Source organism: Vollenhovia emeryi, unplaced genomic scaffold (assembly GCF_000949405.1).
Source record: "Vollenhovia emeryi isolate VEMERY1.0 unplaced genomic scaffold, V.emery_V1.0 DF939261.1, whole genome shotgun sequence".
NCBI classification, from domain to species: domain Eukaryota; kingdom Metazoa; phylum Arthropoda; class Insecta; order Hymenoptera; family Formicidae; genus Vollenhovia; species Vollenhovia emeryi.
Window position 1 is genome coordinate 292,854 of NW_011967105.1, and position 26,189 is coordinate 319,042.

Here is a 26,189-nt window from a genome sequence, read left to right on the forward strand (position 1 = left end):
TTTAGTAACTGTAACGGTAACGCGTTACTTTTCAGAATTGGTAACTTGTAACTGTAACTGGTTACATTTTTAGCAAAAAAAACTGTAACTAGTTATTTTTATAAAGTAACTTTCCCAACTCTGCTTAAATCATATATCATTTCACCGGTCATATCACACACACAGACACACACTCTCTTTCTTTCTCTCTCTCTCTAAGAAATATGAAGATACATTTGTGCATACGGAGCAGCGCATCCGGTTTCTCCGCGTGTACGTGCGAAATTTGTTCACTCAAACTGACACGCGAAATGAAGATCGATAATACTTTGTAAACCGCGTCAGGGCAAACTGCCCACTGCGCCATTCCGGATTCCATTATCTATGCTAAAATACAGCACACTATTTTATCTTTGCTCAACAAATTTGCTCACAAACGACATGAACCTGAAATATTAATTGACATGACTCAAGTATTGTCATCATATATTTCTCCGTCGGCAATTGTAATTTCGCAAAGATGAAACTGGCTCGCGAAAAAAAATTTCAAAGAGCGCAATAAATATTTACCGTTTTACCACGTGCTAGTCACTTTACTATGCGCAATTCAGCGTAACATTTGGGAAATCACGGCAGAAACGTGCGTCACTGTTTCGCTGTAGTGGTGAATTATCACGCGAGTGTCCGGAGAAATTTGTGAAATTGCCAAAACGCAATTACGGACGCGACTCGCGGTACAAAGCGACGCGAATACGCAGTCACGTTTAATTTTGGCCAAGACCGCGGAGAAGCGAGAAATCGACTGCCTTTAGACATCTTTCGTGAAGCCGTTGGCAAGCTGTTATTCTTTTTCCTGTTTATGAAAGACAAGTAATTTTTACAAAGGTGTGTTTTTTTCCGTTTCATTTTTAATCGCAAGCGTCGGCGATATATTCGGCTTGCTATAAAATAGAAAATTGTTTTCTCTTCCCTTTTGCGTCTTTATCGAAATGTTTTATTCGTAATTGAAGCCTCGCGTATTTCTTGAAGAGAAACGACAAAGACGCGCTGGTAAAACGAATCCCGCCACCGTCTGCAACCCCACTCTGGCGCTTCTTCTTCCTCCGCGTTAGAGGACTTTGCTCTCCATTCATCGTGAAGCTCAGTGCTCAACAGGGACAAAATGTTTATACGGTTCCGCGGTGGGCTTGGCCCGCGGCCAGAGGATACTGCGCGTACATCTTGCAGACGAAAATAGACAGCCGCGGACCAAAATCCCCCATGACTTCTCTTTCGTCGTTTTCGCCTCTCCGTGCGACGTAGGACACGAAATGACGAAGACCAGAACACGGGGAGGAGGCCGAGGGTGCGTGGATCCGATCTGTGGCAGTCAGGAATGTTGATACTTGTTGGATATTCCTGATCCTTTTGGATAAAATGTTGTGTCTTCTGTATTCTTAGGTCTCCGAATCCTTTGATTCTGAAAATATTTGTAATTTATCTACGCGAGGATCAGACATCAATCTCGATATATCTCAAAACTCTCGGATTCCCGAGCTTTTAAATTTCTAGTCCTTAAAGAACTTCTGGATATTTGGATCTTCGTATTTTTCAAATATTTTGATACATCCTTTCATTCATTTAGACATTTTTCGATTGTTCTTTAATTTGGGCTTTTTGATTGCATTAATATACATCCAAATAGCTCAGATGATCGTTACGAGTTCCACATGGATTCACTTTTTAAAATCCTTTATGAAGTAGCGTGATCTGTTCAAAATGAACTCCTTTCGGTAGTTCAAAATGGATTATTCTTATAGAGTATAAACAGTTTCGCTCTTATGTCACCAATTCTCAACTGTTTTTCGGACACAAAAGGAATTCTTTGTATTCAGAATAACTTTACTTTCATAAAAACTTCAAAGGTACACTTCAATGAAAAGTCTCTTTTTAAATTACCGGGAAGAAATTCTTTTTCTTCAATCATCTAAATAAAAAGGCCATTAGAGTCAAAAGAGAAAGCAAGTACACAATAAAATAAAAAGATAGGAAAGAATAAAATTCCCAAAATGCGAACGTTTCGAACCTCTTCTTCACGTTCATGTCCAGCGCAATTAATAAAACAGTAAGTATAGTCAGAGAAGTTACAATAGTACATAACTGTCCACAGTCAGAAATTAAAAATGTAGAATAACCTTTTCTTCAAATTTAAATTGCTAATTGATAAAGAATTCAAAAAAGTGAATTTTCCTTTTTCACCCGATAACGACCTGTGCCTTCTGCATCTACCCTCAGCGTCCATCGGCACATTGATAGATGCAGAAGAGGAGTAACTTCGCGGCTTCTGCGTTGGCTGGCCGGCTTCCGTTCTCGTCTTTATTTCTTCGTTGGGGAGGAGGACACCTTGGCTCACACCCTCGCCAAGCGGCGTACATTGGCCCTGCGGCACCGTCGCCGCTGACGCTCGTCCCGTTCTTCTTTGTAACGCGCGGCCTCGCGTCTCTCCTCAACTGCGTCTTCGGTTTTCGATGTTTACTGGGAAATCGTCTACGCGAGCGGCGATGATTTCACAAAAACAGCCGGACGTACGGCGAGCACGTGCCTCCCTTGACGTCCTCACTATTCTCATCGTGCATCCCCCACCTTGAGATAAAAAATTCGTATTTAATCGCAACATTTTGCAGATTGGGTCCTTACCGCGCTTTTATATTAATAATCAATCCATACAGCACGTATGTCTAAAAGACATCTTTAAGACGTCTTTAAGTTGTCTTTTGGACATACTATTTAAAAGACGATTTAAAGACATCTTAAATATGTCTTTTAGATTAGACGTACACATACGTGTTGTTTGGGAAATCAATTTTTCTCTTCGACGGAACGAAAGTCAGACAAAAGTCTCCTTGGAATCTTCGGGGAAGAGTGAACCCACATAGCACAGGTGATCGTAATGAATTCGTAAAGGATTCACTTTTTAAAATTCTTTATGAATTAACGTCTGTTCAAAGTGAACTCCAAAAGAATTCCTTCCCGATGTGAGCTCTTATAGAGTATAAAAAGAATTCTTTTTTTACCCGGAAAAGAGCTTAGAATTGGTGGCATAAAAGCAAGTTCATTTTGAACGTTTAAGAATAATTTTACAACAGAAATGAGATGGAAGCAGCATTCGCTTCATGAATGGGGAAGTCTTTTGTGCTCTCTGTGCTATCTGGCAATACACGCGAATACACAAGTGAATACACGAATAAACAAGAACAAATAGACGTTATAACTGATACCGATGATATAGTTGACCGCGAAAGGCTTTACATGCATATGCGAATATAAAGGCTTTATAATACGTCTTTAGCAAGGACGTCCGCGACAGAAATGTCGTACGCGCGCTCGTGACGCGCGTTCACGCGACCTCGATTTTCGCGAATGTCTATTTCTCACGTCGCGGAATTTCCCCGGCGCGAAACAACACGACCCGACGACGCGGCCCGTCCTGCCTCGGTGACTTTTATTGCGACTTTTGTGTATCTCTTCAGCAGCGCCGAGAGCACTCCCGCAGCACGTGCGCCTTTATATACGAGGGTGAATCAAAAAGCAAAGATGCAAAAGCCTTCCTCGCACAAACAAAGTGCCGTCTACGACGGGCGCAACGTGTTCGTTACAGGAACTTGATACGGTGAACTTCCGGTCGTTACCACTTTGTCGTACCTCGTTCCGGTACTCGCTCGGTTTTTAAATCGAATCGAGCCTTTGCGAAAAATACTACTCAGCCTAAATGTCAATTCGCAACAAAAAAAATAGCGGGGTAAATAATTTACAGTTAATATTTTTTGTAATCGCATTAATATGCTATCTGCGATTAATTTCCAGATGAGAATTCCGATTAGAAAACCATTTTTGTAAGTCGCGCAATTCTCAAATTTCAATGGACCGCAGTTAGGAGGTACATACTAGGGCGTATATAAATAGCATGCGATTTACGACGATTATAACAATCTATATTCCACCTTTATGTCCACTTTATATATAATAACAATGAGCGATAATACATATCGGTTTGTAATCGCGAGACGCGCAACACCTTAAATTACGGCCACACAAAAATGCTTATGGATGGATTTCGCTAATACGAAGCTGCCTCTCGTACGTCTATAAATGCACTGTGAACAATTAAGTTAAATACAGTCAAAATTTGCATCAGTTTCTTCGCCGGTCGTCATATCAATATCATCGATTTAGGCCAAAGCGGTAAAGTTCTTTGATTATAGATTCAACAGTCAAAGATCTGTATTTCGTTCAGCGCATTTAGCGTTACACGTGACCATCCAATTGCCATCAGGCCGAATGCATCTTTTTTTTTTACATAAGTAGAGATCGGAATCGCAGAATCATATCTAATGCTAAACATAACGCCAACTCTTTCACTCCTAGCTCTCTCAGTATCGTAAACGTACACTCTCTTCGCCTTTAATGCGCGAATATACAGTTTAATACCGTTCGGTATAGTTGTTCCACTTCATAGATATGTTCTGTGTTGAGGTTTAAGTTATTTGGCACCATCTGCGATTCTTAAGACACTGAAAAGCTGTCGAGTCATGGCATCTGTTTTCATTTCCTTTGTACGATTATAATCCAAAAGTGAATTATATAATAAATAAAGAGTAGGAATGTAATTTAATAGAGACATAGAAAGCAGTATATGCAGATATTAAAATCACTTCTGTCAAACATTGTTTTAATGATGCGTTATAATCGCAAATTGGTTTAAATTGTTTTGTCAAAAGAGACGTGAGATCTGAAAATGTTATTAGAACCGTGCAAGATAGCCTTTTTATCACACGTATTTTGGCGCAATGCACAACCCCCGTGCACCGTGTTCAACAACTATCCAGTACAGATCATCACCTACGATCGCGAAAGATCGTTATCTCAATCTATAAATAGTCTTATAAATTCGCACGTTATAACATATGCTCCATCACACGTTACATTCGCGAATTTAATATCGCACAAAATTGTTACCAGACAAAATGTATTTATTAGGCGTTTGGAGAATCGCGCTGTTTTACGGAAAGCTTTTATTTTTAGATAACGCATATCGTTTGTCAAACAAAAGCATTGGCTGCGTTCAGCAGAAAAAGCTGCTTTGCAACTGCTGTAACATTCGTGAATCTGATTGGCGTATTCTCTTAATCTTGAATAAATTTAAGAGAATATGCCAATCAGATCTATGAATTTTACAACAGTTGCAAAGCAGCTTTTTCTGCCGAACGCAGCCATTCCCTTGTTGTGTGAATACACACGCATCTTTCTACGTACATTGCAATTATTATTATAACGATCTATTAATACTAATTTTAACGAGTTTGGTGTTCTCTCTTAGTGAACGATATCCCGTCTCTGAGTATTATCCGGCTACGTATGTAATGCAAATTATAACACGCAAATCGACAAAATTATCAGAAGCCCTTAGATACACGAAATCATTTGCGTGCGTAATTTACGTAGTATTATTTACATGCGTAATACATATTCAGAGTTTCGATTAATTCTATACAATGCGAAAAATTACGTATTCGTTTGCAATTGTTAAAATTAAATTCCGTAAATTAAATGAGATATGGAAAATAATACAAAGCCTCTTCAAAAACGATTTCGAGAAAATAATATAATTAATAAAATATTTGCCATTAAAGATTTGCGATTACGAAAAAATTTTGACTAATAAATTAAATACTATATTTCATCATCTCTTCCTACCGTCACTCGTGTGAATAGTATTAAAGTTTAATCAATTGACTAATGTAGAATAGGCTTTGGAACAGCTATGGCATAATATGTATTCAAAAATAAACATACGCACACACATACACGCGCTCAAACATACACACATTTTTTCTCTTTGTAATATTATGATATAATGTTTATAACGTTACATTAACGCTAAATTTTGGAAAATGTATCGTTACGTAACGTTATAATAATGCTACATAAATAACGCTTTCTAAAATATTATTACAGTAAATAGTAGAAACGAGAAAAAGTGATACATATAATTGTAATTCTGATATCTGCACCGATGGAATGTTTAAAAATACTGTTAGATATTTGCTCCCTATTTATCTGTGCATAGTAATATAAATATTTCTGTGCATTTTATACAACCTGGTGTAACATTACAATTTTAACATTATAATTAATCCATTAATATTATAATTAAGTCAATATTAAAAAACGGCAATATCAACAGCGTAAAATTGATGTAACGTCGCGTTAATATTATCCAGTCGTTGCTCATGACGAAATAAATGGCAAAAGCAAACCATTATTATTCCATTATCAAATATCGCTACATTTTCCACATTCATTGTTATAGAAAGAGAAAGAGAGAAATGATGGGGGGACAATTTTCTCTTAAAGCTGCCTCGTTTATTGTATCCGCTCCTGTTAAGATTCCTTGCTGGCTTGTGGTCGGTCCACCGCCTCCTGCGCGTGTTGCAAGCCGGCGCAGTAGTGCAAAAGCAGCACGCTTAGCGCTTGTACTCGCAGGTCGCTCTGCGCGATCAGTTTCATGCTGTCCGCGTCCCCGTTCTGGGACAGCCCCAATCTTGAGGTAGTTTCGGCGTCTAGCGCGTTCTTCAATTTTCCCATCTACAGAAGAGACACAGAGTTTAGCAGGCGTATTCTCATTACATTTTTTATCTCGAGCATATAAATATTTTGTTTTGTCATTAAGTCAGAATGATCCAAAGTTCGAGTATTCTTCGATTGTAGAAATCCTTGGGTATCTGAACACCTCGATTCAGTAGTCCATAGATTTGTAGATCCGTGCAACGAATTCTCTCTCGAGTTTATTCACTTCGAAATTACTTGCATGTACAAAAAGAACTTGTCTCGCGTACCATGGCGTTGATCTTCTCGACGCGCTCCTGCGGCTCCAGGTACTTGTACAAGAATTTACCGGTGTCCCTGGCCCTTGACATAAGCCCGTCGTCCAAGTCACCGGCCATAAGTGGAGCTGCAACACTTGGCTCAGCACCCTCCAAGAGGTCAGGATTTATTCCCAGACCTCCAGCCAATGAACTCTAAACGTTTCAACAATTCGATCAGATTGATTAATTGCTGTGCGATCTCTGCGAGGGGCATCCTCGTTCGATGTTATGCAGATTCGGAATGTGAAACATAATCAAGCGTTCGAGCCGATCATGCGTGTGAGTCGCATTGATCTTCCTACATCTACATGATCACCGTATGCAAGCCTTGCCTCCAGTGTTAAGGTGCAATTGCAATGCAATCAGTGCCGTGATCAGCGCTCGTCAGTGTTGTTGAAAATCTTCGTCAATGAGAAAACTTGCAGCAGTTTCGGGCAAGCGATAGAAACATTTCATGATGAAAATAATAATTTGTGAATGACAAGTGTTCGCTGAACATTAAGGGATCAAAGAATCTAGTTAAATAATCTATAAAAAATTAATGATTAATTTGACCAAAAGTGTCTCAAATTCTATTCATTTATCCCTAATATGCTAGTTACCAATTTATTTATCTTGCATTCTTGCGTGCGAGTTAACTTGTATCTTCGATGGCGATTGTAACGCATGATTGATGAAGGAATGATTGAAGTGAATAAACACACAAGCATGAGAACTGCAAGATATGGAAAATCTTCCAAAGAGCGTATTATTTTCTTTCGTTTCGATTTGAGAAGACAAGTGGAAGAAGCGGAGAAGGTTTGATGCGACTCTGATAAGAAAACTGTGGCGATTAAATGAAAAGTCGCATAATGATTCACTATTGAGAAGAAAGAAACGATTCACTGAAATTACTGCGGTTTCTCGACTGTAATGCAATTTGTTGAAAATACAAAAGATGCTTGCTGAATATAGACAAATTCAAATTTAATCTAATTACGACATGTCATGTTTCGACATACTTTTATACAATCTTTTTAGATTAAAAATAATCTAATTATTTTATCGTCTAAAATTCTTCCATTGTATCCTCTGCTCATTAGAACTGCAATGTTAACGGATAAATCCTGCTTAGAATTTCTGTTAGATAATATTTTTTTGAAATCGAGCACATGCGATCCTTCTCCGCTTCGGGCGAACAAATTTGTGTTGTTATTCTACCTTGCGGGATGCACAGGGACTTGGGGGGAGACTTCGAGATGCCAGACCAATACCGGAAGCCGGTGGGGCCAGGCAACTGGTACTTCCAGCCTTCTTCAGGCCCAACAGAGTGTTAGCTATACTAGCCTTCACGGCCATCATACTTGCGCCCTGATTAATCGATCAATGGATTTCAAATAGATTAATACCTTTTCACCATTCACGATAACAAGCTATCCGTAAAATAATAAATCAAAAGTGCAAAAGTGACTGTGCCTATTTTCGTTGTAAAGTGTACATTGTTTTATCAATAAAGTATAGAGTCTATGGGATTTCAGAACGCTTTGTATTTGTCAATTTCTTACCAGCCAAATTCTGAAACACATTAGACCGATGAGTAGATTGGATACTGTATATATTCACGCCATAGAAATCTGCGTCGAAAAAGCAACAATTTTGACATATTTTGCAGAATACTAAAAAATGGTACGTATGTGTAGATTGTATACTTTATCGATAATTGAACAGAAACGTGGGTGGTTTCATACGAGAGAGGAAATTAAACTTATTTATCTACTCGTATCGTATGTGGTTCATTGAGAACAAAGGCAAGGTCAAGGTGCAAGCTTTATAAAGATCCTTCACCTCCCCGTGCATATGTTCAGTACGTTTTATTGCCAACAACAGGAGTTGCAAGTTCACGCATAACAATCTCTGCTCTCTATATACAAAATATCAAGATAAATGCATTTAAGGACACACGTGAGTTCTCGAATATTGTACAGTCCCCTAATCATGTGACATATCATCAAACGCTCCTATATTTCATCGATATGTAAGAATGATAAAATTACTTGTTGATCACAGATCAATACTTAAAATAATATGTCAACAAAAATATCACATAACAAATGGGTCTTTTTCGAATAACTGGATGAAAAAACAATAAATAAAATAATAAATAAATAATAAAAACAGTAAAAGAACTGAGCATATTCAAAATGCAAACCAAAGTTCATCATACATTAAAAAATACTTTTAAACAAATAAGTATTATAAATATATATATATAGTATTTTTAAAAATTAGTATACTATATATTATATATTATATAATATTATACTTATAATAATATTATATAATACTATATAATTTTTTTTATAATGATTGTAAATATTCCTTATTTACATTGATAAAATATGAATATTAGGCAATGTTAAATTTATAATATAAGGAACGTATGATTTCTAAAAAATTACAAGTCGTAGAGCACTTGCAAAATACTTGACGATTTAACATCGTGATGTGGTTACAAATTACACATTAGTGTAAACATAAAGAAACATTGTGGTGTACAAATTATAATACAAACATACAAAATGTTAGTATTATTCAATTATCATAAAGTTCACAGCATCGGACTAGAAGGTAAAATACCCATATTGCTTTCAACTTAATGTTAAAGAATACTGACAAGATAAATTTCTCCTAAAAAAAAGAGGACAAATGCTCTCTAAATGCCAATATCGAAGATTGCGCGTTTTTTCCCTTTCGGTCCGAATTTGTTGTCTCGTGTGGAAGAATCACTTATCGCAATGCAAAATTCAAAACGATTACTCGCTCGCGGATAACAAAATGCCCTAACTACGTCTTGAGTACCTGTACGTTATCTTCGCATCCTGTCAGAGAGATCTCCGGGCTAGAGATATCCCCGACGTTTGGCTCGATCTCATCGGCCTCCAATGCCAGGGCTGCTAGGCTCTCCGCGCCGCAGGTGCCGGACGCCTGGCAACGCACCTCGCACTTCTTGTGGCACACCATACCGCAATCTCGACACTGTACCGCGTCCTTTAACCAAATCTGCGCAGAAAGTAATCCCCAGTTAGAATAAAATAAGAGATAAAATGGAAGTTCGGTGAAAAATAAAATTAGTTTATTCTTTACTTGTAAGTGTTGATCTGACTCATTTTCAAACGATTTTATTTTGACGAACCATTATATCTTGTACCTTATTGTTTTTTGTAGTATTGAAGAAGATCCGAAGTGGCTCGAAATGTCTAGAATATCGACTGATCTCTCTTGCAAAGTCGTATCTCGATTTTGCGCAGTTTTCGGTTTGTCTGCCTAGACACTCATTTAGGACGAGAATGGGCGTTTAAACAGAAAAACCGGAAATTGAAAGAGATCAGTCGATATTTTTCTTTTGACAATAAAGTGTTTTATTAATAAAAAGTCGTAACGTCCCTTCCTTCTGGCGCTTTGGCTCAGCCCTTTCCTCCAATTTGTCAATATAATTTTATTGATTTCCTCTTGTGCACACATGGGTAATTCGACAAACTATAAATAAATTGCCGAGTTGAAATGCCACACCTTTTTCGTGCAAAAGTCACAGTGCGTCGCTCTGTGGAAGTGTGTCCTGATAAAATCGTGTATCTTCCTGTCAGCAATCTCCTCGCTTGGAATCGGTTGAATTTTGGCAGTTTCTGCGTTCTCCTTCTTCCCGAAATCATTGTTCGCATGTTCGCTCGGTCGACACGATTCCCATATGTACGATAGCAGAATGTCGCCGTAACAGAGCGTCGGATCGAATCCCGAGTAACCCTGCAGTCTTACGTAGGACGTCGCTAAAGAAGCTTTAAAAAAAATTCTACAATTAATCCTCTAAATTTACTTCCAATAAATTTTCTCGGGAGGCTGAGTGAAATCCCGACAGAATACCGGCGAGGAAGTTATTTCCTTATTACGCAAGTCGATTCCACCTAAGAAAATTTATCGAAACTATTATTTACAATTTTATTTTTGTATATTTTATGTACACGTGTACAGGGAGGAGCCCAAAGTCCCTGTCCATTTCAATTTTGTTCTTGAAATTGCGTTAATTGTAAGATAATCTTGTTTTCGGTCATCTTCTTATTTACTCATATTCATGTCTGTAACATGTTTACTGAAGAAGAAAGGAAAGCAATTTGAGAAACATTTTTATACCTACAAGCGAGAGCGCCTTTAGGTCCGAGCGAGATGTTGGTAGTCCAATAATTGTAATCTAAAATGTGAATTCATATACCGTTGTCCACCTTGTCCCGCGCGCCGGTTTCAAGATGGAAAACGGTATACTCGTATGAATTCACATTTCAGATTACAATTATTAGGCTACCAACATCTCGCTCGGACCTAAAGGCGCTCCCGCTTGTTTGATTTATATCATAATGGTCCTATTTAACTTAATTTTTCTATTTAATTACACGTAGCCTGCTTAATAACGTCAACAAAGCATTAGTTCACCCTTCGATAAGTAGTGACTTTTGGCCCACTTTGTGTATGGTGCAACAAATATAATTAAAAGGGACAAGAGGGGAAGATAATTTTCGGGACGTACCACTTTCCGGGGGCAATAAAGCGTGACATTTTAGGTAATGCCCGGTCGTGGAGGTGCAGCATTGCGCCAGGATTAATTTCACAGGCGCGTTTATGTAGCCTAGCAGTTTCGGTGGAGTTTCGCCGCCCTTCACGCGGCCCCACACGCCCACGTTTAAGTATTGCAATTCGGAATCGATGCGGAAGCTCTTGGTCTCCTCGAAGGTGAGCAGAGAGGCGTACGGTCTCTCCTTCGTGTTGTGGTACAGATCGGCGATGTTGGTCGTGCTACAGTCGTCCGGAAGATAAAATTGAACATTGCTGGATGACGCCGACGACGTGGAGACCAACGAGATTCGTCGAGACGGCGTAGTGTCGGGCGTCTGGGCGACCTCCTCCGTCTGGATGCTGCTCTTTCTTCTCTTGAACAGCTTACCGGTTTCCAACCGGGAGTCCGCGAGATCAGTGTCGGAATCTCGCAGATCGGAGAACTTGATCTGCGCCTCGAACTTCATCTTCCCGGCGTCTTCCACACTCGGGCTGTCCAGCCTGCCCACGGAGTCGCTCTTCGACGCCTTCCTCTCGGCGAAGGGCGTTCTCTCGTTGTCCGCTTTCTGCCCCCTCTCGCTCGAATCCGCCTTCGAGTACCGCCTCTCCACCCTGATAATGAAACGTCGTTGTACAGCGGACTTGACGAACTTGGCCACTTGATTCATGCTCGACACCTTTTTGCCGTCCACCGCCACCAAAATGTCGCCCCTCCTCATCTCGGCGATCGCCGCCGGACTGCCGGACACTATGGTCTCGACTAGCACGCACATCTGGCCGACCTCCGGCACGACCTCCTGCTTGAACACCACGCCCAACTGCTGGGAGCCCGTCTTACTGATGATCAGGTCCAGCACCATGTATGGAACGCCGCTGTACTGCGTCAGGTAGATCCACGGCGTAGAATCTATGCTCATGGTGCAGTGCACTTCCACCTGCGACACGTCCTCGCCGCTGTTGAGGACGATGGGCGCGAGGTTTAATCTGCTGATCTCCAACAGCACGACCTCCAGGTATCCAGGGGTGAGCTGGGTGCTGGCGACCTGAGGAAACATGGACCGGTGTTGTGCGAAGAATCGAAATTAAAATTACGTAATTATCGTCGTTCCTTGAATTGTGAGTTTTTGCAGACGCGCGAGGCCGAGTAGGCTTAAAGGGAGCGCGTCCTACCTCCGAGAGATCCACGGCCTCGTCGTTCAATCTGCGGAAAAACGGCTTGTAGCGCATCTTGTAACGAGGTAGAGTATGCTTCCGCTTCACCGCCCTCCTAATCTGACCGGTGATGATCGAGATGATCTGCGGCTGTAGCTGACGGCCCTGGAACTGCGACTGCACCTCCAGCTCCAAGATCGGATCCGAATAAAAGCTCAACGACCAGTGCGTGTACGGTACGCGAGTAAACTGTAGCCTAGCTTTACCGCTGATACGCTTCACTGTAAAAACAAATGAAACACGATAGGATACACCGTTTTCCTATTTTGTTTGCATGTTCTATCCTCGATTCTGTCACGTTAACGCGTTAATACCTTGCAGCGCCATGTAGGCTGTTTTACCGAGCAGCATCTTAACATCTATAGACAATTGAAAGTTTCCTGAGTAATGTAAATCTAAGGCCAAGTCCAGCGACTCCAGCAAACCCGTGTCAGCGTCGATCTTGGAGTCGGCGACCTCCAGACCCTTGATCGTCGGAAATTGCGTGCCGAGATTCAAGTCCCTCAGCTGCAAACAATTACAGAGGATATTTGCCGTCGAAAAGTACCTCGCCCTCGTGCCATTCGCAAAATCGTATCGCCGCCGAATCTTACCATCACGCTGTCCAACAGCTTGGCGGTGGTTGACTGCGTCAGCAGCTCCTTGAACTCGTTGTTCAACTTGCGGTAGAGCCACAGGCGCACTCGCTCGGCGTTCCGCAGCTCGTTGAAGAGGAACTGCAGCGTCAGGTTGATCGCCAGGTTCTCGTTGCCCTGGGACATCGCCTGGCGGGACATACTGTTGTTGGCGCTCGCACGCTCCTCCTGCAGCTGCTCCGCCAGCTCGTCAGGTAACTGCGCCTTGCCATGCCGCAGCTGCCTCTGCGGCGTGGCGGCCGGCGGCCCCGTCTCCAAGTACCTCTTGAACAGGTAGAACTGCAACGCCAGGGTACATATTACACCGCAGACAAACGTGAGGACAGCCACCAGGACCAGCTGCAGACTGTCCATATTAGATTCACCGCTGTCGAGGACGCGCCCCCTCTCAGCCCCGCTCCGGCTGTCGAACGCGACGCGAGCGTGATTACTGGGCGAGTAACGCTACACCGTGCACACGTGGGAGAACGAATGCCCGGTGCTGAAGGCGCAGCTGCGTCGAGGAGGCGATTCTTCTCCTACGAGTGTCAGTAGCGGGACACATCGGGGAACGGCGCTGTCACACTGTGCGCGCACACGGCGAGAACGGGGTGTCCCAGGTATCCGTATTAGAGCCACAGCTGTCGAACAACCAGCCTCTCTCCCGCGTGAGCGTCGGCGAATTCCAAAATAAGGTACAGGCTGCGGGACAGAATGACGCCGATTAAAACGCGTGGAACAAAGGCGGGGAAAAGGATCCCGGCGTTGTGGCCGCGGGTAGACTTTTTTTTTACAGGTAGAACAACGTGGAGTGTCGAAGTTAAAGAGAGTTCGCCCTCTGTACTCCCGATCGTTGCGTGTCGTAAGAGAAAAGGGAGACCAATTCTCTTAAACCGCGTCCACCGCGACGGAGACGGCAGGCTTCGCTTTTTACTGCCGTCTCGAGTCCGCTCCGACCGGAGCGCGAAAGCTGTCGGGCGATTTGTTCCCGTCGCCGCGCACCCGGGAACGGCGGCAGGTAGCGCGGAGCAAGAGAGAGGGAGAGGCACTTGTAATTGTTCTGGGGAGAAAAAAAAGTCGACCCTCGGCCCTCGGCATCGTTGCATCGCGCCGACTATACCTAAGGTTGCATTAGGAACTTTCGGTACGGCCGAACGTCACCGTCTCGCGCCCGACGACGCATCGCGCGCTGCACACGGATCGGGGGTCCCGCGGCGGTCTTCACGGCTCGACAGGTATTCGGAGCACTTTCACTCGTCGACCCCCGCGGATCAGCTGAAACGACGCGCGCGCGCGCGCACGCACGCACGCACACATGGAGAACGAGCCCCCGCGACGCCGCGTCGCGCACGGAGACGCGACGGGACGTTCGTGAGTCAGCGATCGCGTGGTGTGTCGGCGGCGGCGGCGGCGGAACGGGATAAATTCAATTCTCCACGCATCTTATTGATCTCCTCCGGCGGCCATGTTCGCGTGACGTGCTTTTCCTCGTTGACCGGACGTCGCCGAGGCGTCGCGGACGACTTTCAGATTCCGCCCCGAAACGCGGAATCACGGAATTTGAATTGAACGACGCTCGATGGACGCGCGGAGCCAAATGAGATTTTAAATTGGAATCGTGCAGTTTGCTGCCGAGGGAAACCGAGATTCAAGTTAAAGTAAAAGTAACGAGCTGGTTGCTGGACGCTTCGATTAGTTTGCGAGAATGGACAAGCGGCGCGATTAAGCTGCTACGTAAAAGCTTGAGAAAACGTAGGCTAAATGGGAACGAGCGGTGGTATTTCCGTTTGAAGTTTTCGCGCTTTTTTTGCTCGATCGGTAAAATTGATTTCGCCGGCGAGTCTTTGACTATGTGAGACTATAAGATACGATGCGGCATATAATAAGTCGGGAATGTCTCATTTGGATCAGACGTGGGCTGCGTTTAGCGGAGAAAAATCGTGAATCTGATTGGCGCGTGCTTTTAAATCAGTGAACGCTTTAGTCCCAGTCTCTCTGGTCCCAGTCTACAATAGATGATTTAAGCCCTAAGCTTTAAGAAATTGGCCAATCACGGTCAAGTATGAGTAGAATGCGCGACTGTGATTAGTCAATTTCTTAAGTCCCAGTCTACAATAGAGATTTAAGCCCTAAGCCTTAAGAAATTGACTAATCACAGTCGCGCATTCTACTCATACTTGACCGTGATTGGCCAATTTCTTAAAGCTTAGGGCTTAAATCATCTATTGTAGACTGGGACTTAGGCTTAGGGCTTAAATCTCTATTGTAGACTGGGACTTATTTCAACTGGTAGGTCCACTCTCTGTCGGTCTCTTCGATCTCTGCGATCTTTGAGGTGAAAAATCCTGGGAATTTTAGATAGCGCCACCTCTTTGCCGATCATGTTCTCCCGTTCCTCCCGTTACTTCGCCAGTTTTCGAGAACTTTCGCGATTTGATGTTTGAAATTCTCGGAAATGGTGCTAAAATTCTGGGAATTTTAGATAGGGCCGAGTCCCCGCGCTCTTTGCGACACGCGCGCGCTGCGATCTGCGCGCGTGCGGAACTGCCAACTTTTCAGGACGAACGACCGACAGGGGTCCCAACGCAACGGTGGTAACAAAATAGTACTAGCCCGACAACTTCACGTCGCACCACTCGCACGACTGTCAACGGAGGTTTCGAAAATGCGCTGGGTGACGCGCGCCGATTTCGCCGTCCTGTGCGTGTGACTCCGGGCCCGGCTGCGGAAGAGACGCGGAATCATGTGGCCGATACGGCCGGAGATGACTCGCGACGAGTGCAGGAAGTGCCTACGCTGCCTCGGTAAGGTTATGTGGCTTAAATTAATAGCCTCGTTTAACGAGCGAGCGGGCGAGCTTCGTGCCTCGTCGATGTGCTGCTCTCCGACTCCAGTACCGTCTGTGAAAAAAAAAAAAAAATCAAGTGTCGGACGCGAGGCCGCACTCGTTCCCCGCGGCGCAGCGACGACGACGACGGCGACGACGCTGTTCCGATCGCGTCTGTCGCGTCGAGCGCGTTTCTCGAGTCGAGAAATCCCGGAGGTCCAATAGCGCGTTCGCCAACAGCGGATACGGAAGCTTGGCATGGAAGCCCAGCTCCTGTCCCTCGCTTGTTAAACACAGCGGTTAACGTTGGACCTCGTGTCGGATGGATATGTTTAATGCTGGAAGCACCCAAGCCTGAAGTCCTCGTTCCTCCGGCAATGCTTGAAGTCTAAGACGCTACGGCTATTATTTCATGTTAATACTAGGAAATGACCTTTGTATTGCGTAGATAACGCGTGGAATAGACAGCATGTTTAACGGTAAATTGTAGCCACAGTGCTTGGCCCTTGTTCCAAATTTGCACGCCACGTGTGTATAAGAAGATAGTCGGGGTATGAGTGAAGAAAAATGTATGCTTCTCTCAATGGAATATCGAACACGAATAATTTATACAAATATTTCGAATAGGAATCAAGATATTGAGACACATTTAATGATGTATGTGATACTTTAAAGTGTAAAAATTTATACTTATTATGTATAATATCTGTCTCCAATATATGAAAAGCTGTACATGTGGTTATGTAATACAGAATTTGATGCTTTCGAATATGTCGCAACGGATATATCGTATCCTTCAGATGGGGACTCAATTTTAGGCGTCCCGTGTCTAAAACGTGAATAATTGTTTTTTACAAAGCCTAGTTTCAAATACACTTTACAAAAGTAATAACGTTTGCACGCGTGAGTAGCTCGGTAATTTTTGCACGATGTATTTTCATGTACGTCGCTTCTTGTGCTGCAGAATTAGACGCTTATGGAAGTATGGTCTCTGTCCTACGAGCTCAAGGCCCCTTCACCAACGAAAAGCAAAAGTTGTTGCAAGAACTTGCTAAAGTATTACATATCTCCAATGAAAGACATCGCGCCGAAGTACGGAGAGCTGTGAACGATGAGAAACTTTCCACAATTGCAGAACAGTATGTATTCCACGCGACAATGAATTTGCGGGGGACTAAAGAGATGTTGATCGCGTATGCAAAGAGGAGAGACAAGGTTCCCTATTATAAGATAAGCCTTCGAATACGAGACAGCAGGTTTTCGACGTCCAAACTCAATCACAAGTCTTTTTCGCAAACGATTACACAATCTAACCATGACATTTCAATTCAACAGATTGCTTCAATGGCTATAAATTCATGGTGAAACCAACAGATGATGCTGATTAATTTAGCAGGAATCCTGCAGTCTCATAATAGGGAACTTTCCTCTATTAATAAAATATTATACACAAAATTTAGTGGAATAAAATGAAGCTTGTACTACAAAGCAAAACAAAAATAATACTTTAGAAAATTGAGATTGGTTTGTTAAATTAATACGAACTTATTGTCCAGACTTAATGGTCCAAATACCGGTATTGATTGGACTCTCGAAGGTCGTCGTACTATTCCTCTTTTGCCAAGATTGAAGGCGCGATCTGCATTTACGACGTTAGCAAATAGCCTGTCTATTACAACTGCAATTGCAAACGAGAAGAAACCTGGTAGTTCCAATACTCTTAAACAATCTGGAAACCCGACAGGTTTATTAAATGGTAATTGTAATGCTAATTCAAGTTGTACCATTTAAAAAGTACCTGAATATTTGTAAATATATATATACGTTAACAGCTGCTGAAACAGAATCTCATCCTAACGTAAAGACGGAAGAAGACTTATCTTTTGATGTAAAATTAAATAGCTTTGAAAATGAGCTCGATAACAGCAAAGCCTTACAGGAAGTAAGTATAAATTTAATAAATCTACCTACTGCAATTTTTTTATGTACATTTTTAAATGTACGTTTATATTATATTCACATGTTATGGTTTAGTTTTACTGATCATGTTGTTTGCACAATTTGTAGAATTCGAAGTTGATCGAAGATGAGAGGACAGATGATAAAGATGTGCTTAATAAAATTAGTGAAAAACCCAAGGAACTCTCTCGAAAGCGCAAATCTCCTTCGCCTTTACCGTCGGCACCACCGAATAAAGTTCTAGTAATATCCGAACCGCCAAACCATACTTTGCGGACTTCTGAAAATAAGCAAACACCACAAGTACTACAAGTAACCAAGCGTCAAAATTTTGCATTAATTACGGTTACTGGTAACGAGATCTCAGGTTGGTGTCTTTTTCTTCTTGCTTTAGTTTCATGTAAAAATCGCCTGGAAATAAAACTGATCATTCCTGTGTGCATTGGATGTGTTAGAAAGCAAATCACTTTGCATAGAAGGTTGTTAGTTGTTTTAGAATTTAAAAAATATCAAGCCTGGGAAAAGGAATTGTTGCGATTGAAAGAAAGAGATATAAATGGTATTTGAAAATCATTGCTGTTTTTAAATTAGAGATTTTATGATAAATTCGGAAATATATATATACGCTTTTTTTTTAACAAACTGTATATTTCAGTGCATCTTATATTTTTTTTTCACATGTCTCTAATTGACTTTCAATTCTTTTCGTGACACACTCAGATTCTAAAGAGAGCACAACAGTGTCAGGACATCCGAGCGAGTGCACTGCTGTTACGTTAAACAAACATGTAGTTGCTGCAACAACTTCCATGTGCACGAGCAACGCCAGCAATCCTAAGACGGTAGTAAGCACTGAGCAGAATAAAATTAGTACAAAAGTAGTGCCGGCAGTATCGAGCTGTGTATTGAGCATAAACAAAGTGCATTCGAGCAAAGACACACAATCTCAAGATAGCACAAGTACGCACCCGCATCAAATTTAGATCGAGTTTAATTTTATGAAAATTTTCCGACGTACAGTCAATTTTTGTGCAACACCAAAGTTTTTTTTATTATTATTGCAGACGGTGCACAGAAAATCCAGATGTCTGACAATATTGACTCAAATCAACCATCTGTAAAGAGCTCTATGACGCCAGTTATACAAAGCACTACAGTGTCAAGTAACTATGATAGACATTTATTCGTGTTAAGCCAGGGTCACGCGATACTATTTTTCCAACTGGATTGCTTACGAGAGCCAATCAGGATTTAGCCTTAAGTCACCTGATCCAAATCTGTCGATTGGCTCTCGTAAGTAATCTAGTAGGAAAATAGTATCGTGTGCCGTTGGCTTTAATAAAAATGGTCGCGAAAATAAATACATAAAATGCCGCATATTTTTACATATCGTATAGATCTTGTGAACAAATACAAATAAATTTTTAGGTTCTCGACTTACACAATCGATACCAGTTTATCCTGGAACAACGGTATCGAGCGGCCCTGGGCCGCCTCAAGTTAAACAGGTCCCCATAGCATTAATGTGTAAAAAACTGCCATCCGAACAAATTGCAACCTTCGATCAGTCCACTGCCAAAACGGTAAATCTAAATACGATTAGTCCTTATTTCAGTTTGTATTAAAATTGCTGCAACAAGAAAATTAAAAAAATAATAAAATGTAGAAACGTAGCGCATGAAAATATCAAGAACACAAAAATATCAAGAATATATTAGATTACATATGCATTTTTTCAGGGTATTTTTCCCAAAAAAGTTGTAAATATGCCTCATTATACTAACACTAAATTAAATAAGACTAACGTGATTGTCATCCAGAAGGCAAAAGCCGTAACACTATCACACGCAGGCAAGGTATTCTAATAAGTATCAAAATTTCTAGAGATTAAAAGCGCAAAAGTAACAGTAGAATATACAGAAATTGCATTGCATTGATTCTATAATTGACTATTTCAGGAAGTGCTAGGTAAAGTAATAATGGGAGGAAAGAATCTATGTGTTGCGAGCCAACATAATGCAAACTCGATCAATGTTCAACCCCACCATATCTCTCTGAACAATGGAGATCAGACAAAGACTATGCTGCCGACTGCAAACTCGCCACAAAATGCAGAATATATCAAATCGAATATAAAGGTAATCGGTTACAGCTTTTCTGTCACCACTGTCCCGTTTGATTTGTTGTCTAGACATTTTATGTGCATCTAAAATTATATTTTGCAGTCTGGAAAAACAGCGGTTGTGTCTGTGGTCACGCGTTTACGGCACGACGCTCCGGAGAATAAAGTTCTCTCGCAGCTTTTTGATTCGCGAGCCATTCTTAACGTTGAGCCCAAGACTGTGATACAGGATGTAAATGCGCGCTTGCAAAAGGAAGAATGCAATAGCGACAAAAATACAACTGATCAGGAGCCATCTCTGAAAACAGATTCCATGGTTATCTTATCGGAAGAAAAACAACACAGGTCAGTAGTGTGGAGTAGTAGTGATAATATAATATCGAGTGTAGATACAATAATTAATCCTTGATGTGATGAATCTTAAAGACACTTTGATGAAGTAACACTTGATTTTCTCTTACAGAAAAAACAACGATCTTAGCGCGAGCACAAATTCTCAAGTCATGAATCTGCTGGATCCCCCCTCAAAACCATTAGGAAGCAAGGAAATACTCGTCAGGCCGAAACAAGTGCACGGTATGTTGCGCGCAAATGTATAAGAAGACATTATATCTCATTGAATTTAATCTTGATAAGAGACGAGATACGTTGTCACAAAATCAAAAGAGTGAATTGTGAAAAGCTTATGTTACGTCCTTCACAGATGATATTGAAGACGATATTCGAATAGAAAAATCCAACGAGGACGTGGATGCATTTGACGAAACGCTAGAATCGACAGATAACAATTTGCAGAGCTTCCAGTACCTAGTGGACAACGACGAGAATCACGATTTAGAAAAGTCGTCAAGGTCGATGGTGACCGTAAATCAGATGGACGAGCATGATAATTCGTAACAACTAAAGATCTCGCGTTACGCGTATTGTAATTATCATTACACGATGGTAAGGCTGATATTTCATTTCGAAAGCGTACTGATGTATTTATCATCATATATAAGTATACAAGCATATGTTTCTATTTATATATGTACATCTATTTTAACGAGATTCATCTATGTTCGCTCCTCGGAAGATTTTGACGATCTCGAAAGGATTGAAAATGATCGATGCCAATCTTTTTCATTATCACGTATATGCAGAATGAATGAAAATAAGTTGATTATTTGATCATTTGATCATTTGTATAAAAACATGATTCAAACATATTAATTGATATTAGTATTGTATATAAGTGCCAAAAATTAAATAATCTGCCATTAATTTATACTTTTGTAAAGAAACAATCTATGCGCGTTTGTCAGTTTATTTAAGGAGGGTGGTTGCTCAAATAAAAATGATAAAAATGAATTCAAATTTATAGAACAAATATATATATTAAAATGATAATCTATATAATAAATAAGTGCAAATAATTCTATACATATTTACGAAGAATTTTGACGAATACTGAAATGACTTATCTACGTAGTTATCAAGAACATATATATATATATATATATATATATATATATATTTTATATCTATATATATGTTCTTTCGAGAATTAAATTACAGATATCGTAATACTTTTGCTGTTAGCCATGTGCAATAGTATAACTTTAATAATTAATTATTCGACAACCACCATGCAAACAATCGTTTTGAACTTTCGCATGGAGGACAGATTCCCATAGACGAATATTTTCTATAAATTTGAATTCATTTTTATTTCAACAACCACCCTCCTTAACTTTTCGTAAGCCCAGATTGCAATATAATTATCCTCCTTCATGGTTCCAGCTCAACTGCTATTTCCTGGCAGAGGAGCAAGCTAAAACTCTCTATTTGCATTTAGTGCTAAATGTACTAATTGTATCCTAATTGTAATTACCTATTATTATTAATAGTAAATCCAGTGGATTTATGATTAAATCTAGTATAGTTATATTTAGTGCTAAATGCAGCTTTTTAATTCGAAGACTCGTATTCCCATCGCGTATTTAGCAAATACGGCTATTTAAAAAATATAAATTTTACACTTTGCATGGCAAAACGAGAAGTAATTGGATGTGTCAAATGGCATACGCATTAAAAAATCATTTTGTACTTCTGTTTGTAAATATGTAAGACTAAACATTTTTGTAAATGTGATATTATGATGTTAAGTATTAGAAGTTTGATTTTTGTGAATCTGTCACTTGCTCATACTACTGTTGCAGCGTTGTAAATATTTTGTAAATGTAAAATATCGACGTACTCAGGCTACTCTGAGAAAAGACGTTGGGTGGACATGTACTTTCTTCCGCCCTATCGCCATTGATAAAGTGCGAATGTTAATAGAAGTTTAACGATAGCATTAGTTATCAATAGCGAAAAAGAAGTGTTGTTTTTTGCTATTTTTTAATAAAACTTGCTCATGTAGGGCAACAATCTGTTCTCAACTGAGAGTGTAACAGGAAAAGGCTATATTTTTTGTAACCGAAATGACACTGCCCTTCAAATTGCAATATTGTGGTATTCTATTACTCAGACTTTAGTGTATTTTAAGCAGCATTTTTGCCAGATCGCAGGATGCTTCCGCCTAAATTCTTATTGTACGAATTTATAAGCAGCTGATCTTGCACGATTGCAATCTTCATAAATACGTAAATTGAGATAATTGCGTATTCTCAATTCAGTATATATTCGGTATGTACTGAGTGTCTCAGATTTCTCGTATCAAGAAACCTGATAGAGTTTTACGTTAAATATAAAAATATCGTAAAAGACGCTACAACATATTCTTTACTGGAGCGACGGAACTTTTTCAAACAATAATTTAACAAGACATCCTACTATTGCATAAGCGATTTTGAAGATATGTTAAAGCGAACAATTTAATTAGTTACTCCATCTCTCAAAATTAATTTTTGTTTAACTCGAAATAGGCCTTATTTTAACAATTTTAATGTAAGGCTTTGTTTTCCAAGATAATGTATATTAAAAAATTACGAAAAAAAGCCGCACATGCAGAGTATTCATTGGCAATACTCGAATTTAGAAATAAAATTTGTAGATGAAAATTGATGCAATAAATCAGAGATACTCTGTTCTGTATATATAATATTAATGTGCAAACTATGTACAGATACGAATAATGATATTTATAGCTAATTGCAAAGAAATAAAGATATTTAAACGTGAGTAGAACTGGTCGTTTGTTACATCTTTGGATATCAAAAAATATTAACATACATGTTTGTCGCAATACTAAGGAAACTTTATGCTCGGTAAAAGATATATTACAGTGCTATTGGAAAAGATTTATCCTAGAGGCGTAAAAAGTGTATTGTTTGACATCAATTAGTTTTTAATTAATTTATCAATTAAAAGACCACACGAGTCTTCGAGTATTACCATAGTACAACTAGTAGGTCCACTTAGTCATTTGTTTCATTTTGCGTCGATTCCTTCTGCGCATCCAACATTGTGCTGGGCAGATCAATGACAAAAGAATTGTATGTACACACACACGCCGCTGGATTGCTGCCCAAAATAATGACGGAATACCACTCGATCGGGGCCGCAAAGATTAAAAGGGCCGACAGAGAGTGGACCTACTAGTTATACGATGGTATTACTAATGTATTAATTTCTTTTAAGCAAAGATTAAAACGTTACCTGAGCAGATTTTATTATTTGTTATGAATCTTGAGTTTATAAAACCGTTGTACATTCACACAAGTATCGTGAGGATTAAAGAGCACAGTATTAATATTACAAAAGAATTCCTAGCTATGTTATTATGGAACGCGTCTTAATCATCCAGTTGCTAGTACGGACGAGGTGGGCCGCCGCGCATCAGACCTGGGGGCGGGCCTCTCATACCAGGTGGTCCCATCGGTGGACCACCACGTCCTAGAGGCGGCATTCCGGGTGGCATACCTATAAGACAACGAAATACATAAACTTCGTAACTATTTCTATCATTATATAATGTTAGATTTTGAAAATTAATACACGTAAAATACTATTAACACATACCAGCCGTTCTCATAAATTTTATTGTAACAGAGAACTCAAAAAGATGATAGATTTACACCCAACATATCGCGCAACAGTTGTATTTGACAGAGGACCAAGGTCATAAAGTTTCTTTTAGATATGACGCATAAAATAATTCTAACAGGTGGGGAGCGTCGAATAAAAATATGCACGCTAAATATTACAACGTAAATCTAGCAAAGGGTCAAACATTTGCACGTCAAGCTGTTCACAGGGGGGACACGGAAGAATACAGAAGATAAAACAATAGCGTCGTCTGAAAGGAGATATTCAGAGATCAAGGGAAAAAATCGTACCCATCATTCCAGCCGGCGGTCCCATCATGCCCGGTGGCGGCCCACCGACCGGCATACGCGGCGGACCACCAGGATGTATCTGAGGTGGCGCCGAGACCTGACCTCTGCTGCCGGGTGTCATGATCTGCTGGGAGGGACCTCCAACCCCCCTGACGGGTCCTTGCAGTCCGGCCGGCACCCCAGCGACGTTCGCTGGCATGCCTCTACCAGCAGCGCGGGCCATGCCCGGTCCTGGCGCCGCTCCTGGGATCGGTACTCTAGGCAGTCCCTCCTCGGGGGGCGGCGGACCCTCCACAGTCAGAGAAACAATATTCTCGCCCCGCAAAAGCACGAATCCCAGCACACGCTTCTCCTCTCGCTCCGGCTGTTTCGTGTTCTTCGGTTTGATCTTGCGAAACTCCTCGCAGTCACCGAGTATCAGATTCATGTGCTTGTCGAAAGCCTTGAACGTGCCTATGAATGTCCTCGAATCCTGCAGGATGATCCTAACTCGATAGTTGATATGCTGCAGCATCTTATTGTTCTTGCCAATCGTCTGAAAAAAAACAATTCGTTATTCAAGAAATACATATATATCTACGTTGATGCCGTTGTATCCGTGTTTAAAACGGACAAATCCCTTATGCGTACAATTTGCCTACATCCCCATGCATGTTTACGGGTTCGCAAGTGCTTCTGCACGCAATTCAGATCTCAGGCCGAATAGATGTCAAAATAAAATTACGAAAAATAGAAACGTCTTGTTATTCCTCGGTCCTCGTGCTGCGAACGAAGGAAATTGCTTTCCGAATTTCGCTCTATTGACGCGCACTCTAACCTTGTCGGAACAAACGGACGTTCTTATCCTTGAAAGTACGAAAGATCCGTCAAGCAGATATCTCTTAAATATACCGTTTATCCGTTATCTTCATTTTTTAATGTGAGACATCGTAAACTTTTTATACACAAAACTGTTTTCGTCCAGAAGACTGGCTCAACGTTCGTTCTCCTTTTTTGGTTAGGAACGCCAGCGCGAGTCTCGAGTGCGAGAAGATTAGAGCGGATACCAAATCGAGAACATTCCGAAAGATCGCTACATTGTGACTCAATAATGATGCTTTCTCGCCGCTTACCATCTTGGCCGTTTGTTTTTTAACGTAGAGCACAAAAATTCGTCCTGTAAGGTTCTAGAGTCCCTCACCGCATAACCTCTTCTGACACGAAGACGCCATTAACGTATTAAAAACCGCCAAACGTACACTCGGCACCGTTCGGTTCTGCACTTCCGGTGCGGGCGTTTTACTTGATTTTCGGGAGACCGTTTTGCGCGCTCCTACGCCCACTTTTTACTTTTGGAACTATCTTGTTGCGCATTTCCCGACTCTGCCGATAAAATTTCCACTTGGTGCACGTCCGCGCTGTGCATTCCGACATCCAATTTATAAAATTTGCATTGTCCGCGTGAGAAAAGTTGATGTAAATATCGTGCAGATAATTTGTGTTAATGCAATTTCGAATTTCACAGCACAATCCTGAAAAAAATATAGGCGTAGCGTGGATCCCCACACGCATCAGAAGGTGCACGGCGAAATAGTTTCAAAAGTCAAAATGGGCGTAAGGGCGCGCGAAACAATTCCCTAAAACGGTATCAGGCGAAACGTCGGCGTGGCCGCTCTCAGGTTGCTCGCT

General features: G+C 41.0%; 3 protein-coding genes across 8 annotated transcripts; 1 reads left to right on the forward strand and 2 right to left on the reverse strand.

Annotated features, from left to right (window-relative positions):
• Positions 1-89: 89 nt before the first annotated feature.
• On the reverse strand, positions 90-14,719 carry LOC105559654 (PDZ domain-containing protein 8). 3 transcript variants are annotated; one of them, XM_012008127.1, is made up of 10 exons: positions 14,412-14,719; positions 13,271-13,993; positions 12,992-13,184; positions 12,636-12,898; positions 11,440-12,508; positions 10,434-10,696; positions 9,723-9,923; positions 8,085-8,234; positions 6,855-7,037; positions 3,929-6,603 (listed from the first exon to the last, which is right to left on the reverse strand). In XM_012008127.1, the coding sequence occupies exons 2-10, from the start codon at positions 13,664-13,666 to the stop codon at positions 6,400-6,402; spliced, it is 2,922 nt and encodes a 973-aa protein (XP_011863517.1). In that variant the 5' UTR covers positions 13,667-13,993; positions 14,412-14,719; the 3' UTR covers positions 3,929-6,399. The 3 variants fall into 3 exon arrangements, with proteins under 3 accessions (XP_011863519.1, XP_011863517.1, XP_011863518.1); XM_012008129.1 differs by lacking the exons at positions 3,929-6,603; positions 6,855-7,037 and adding an exon at positions 90-2,601; XM_012008128.1 differs by lacking the exon at positions 8,085-8,234.
• Positions 14,720-15,618: 899 nt separating this feature from the next.
• Positions 15,619-23,364, forward strand: LOC105559656 (protein EMSY). Of its 4 annotated transcripts, none has more exons than XM_012008130.1 (13): positions 15,623-16,954; positions 17,083-17,257; positions 17,675-17,874; positions 17,951-18,060; positions 18,186-18,444; positions 18,798-19,037; positions 19,142-19,240; positions 19,506-19,660; positions 19,817-19,933; positions 20,036-20,215; positions 20,303-20,544; positions 20,663-20,775; positions 20,903-23,364. In XM_012008130.1, exons 1-13 carry the CDS (start codon positions 16,852-16,854, stop codon positions 21,094-21,096), a joined length of 2,187 nt encoding a protein of 728 aa, XP_011863520.1. In that variant the 5' UTR covers positions 15,623-16,851; the 3' UTR covers positions 21,097-23,364. The 4 variants fall into 4 exon arrangements, with proteins under 4 accessions (XP_011863523.1, XP_011863520.1, XP_011863521.1 ...); XM_012008131.1 differs by having other exon boundaries at positions 15,625-16,095; XM_012008132.1 differs by having other exon boundaries at positions 15,626-16,597.
• Positions 23,365-23,418: 54 nt separating this feature from the next.
• Positions 23,419-25,735, reverse strand: LOC105559657 (small nuclear ribonucleoprotein-associated protein B). Its single transcript, XM_012008135.1, has 3 exons — positions 25,634-25,735; positions 24,522-25,056; positions 23,419-24,105 (listed from the first exon to the last, which is right to left on the reverse strand). Exons 1-3 carry the CDS (start codon positions 25,634-25,636, stop codon positions 23,993-23,995), a joined length of 651 nt encoding a protein of 216 aa, XP_011863525.1. The 5' UTR covers positions 25,637-25,735; the 3' UTR covers positions 23,419-23,992.
• Between the last annotated feature and the right edge of the window lie 454 nt (positions 25,736-26,189).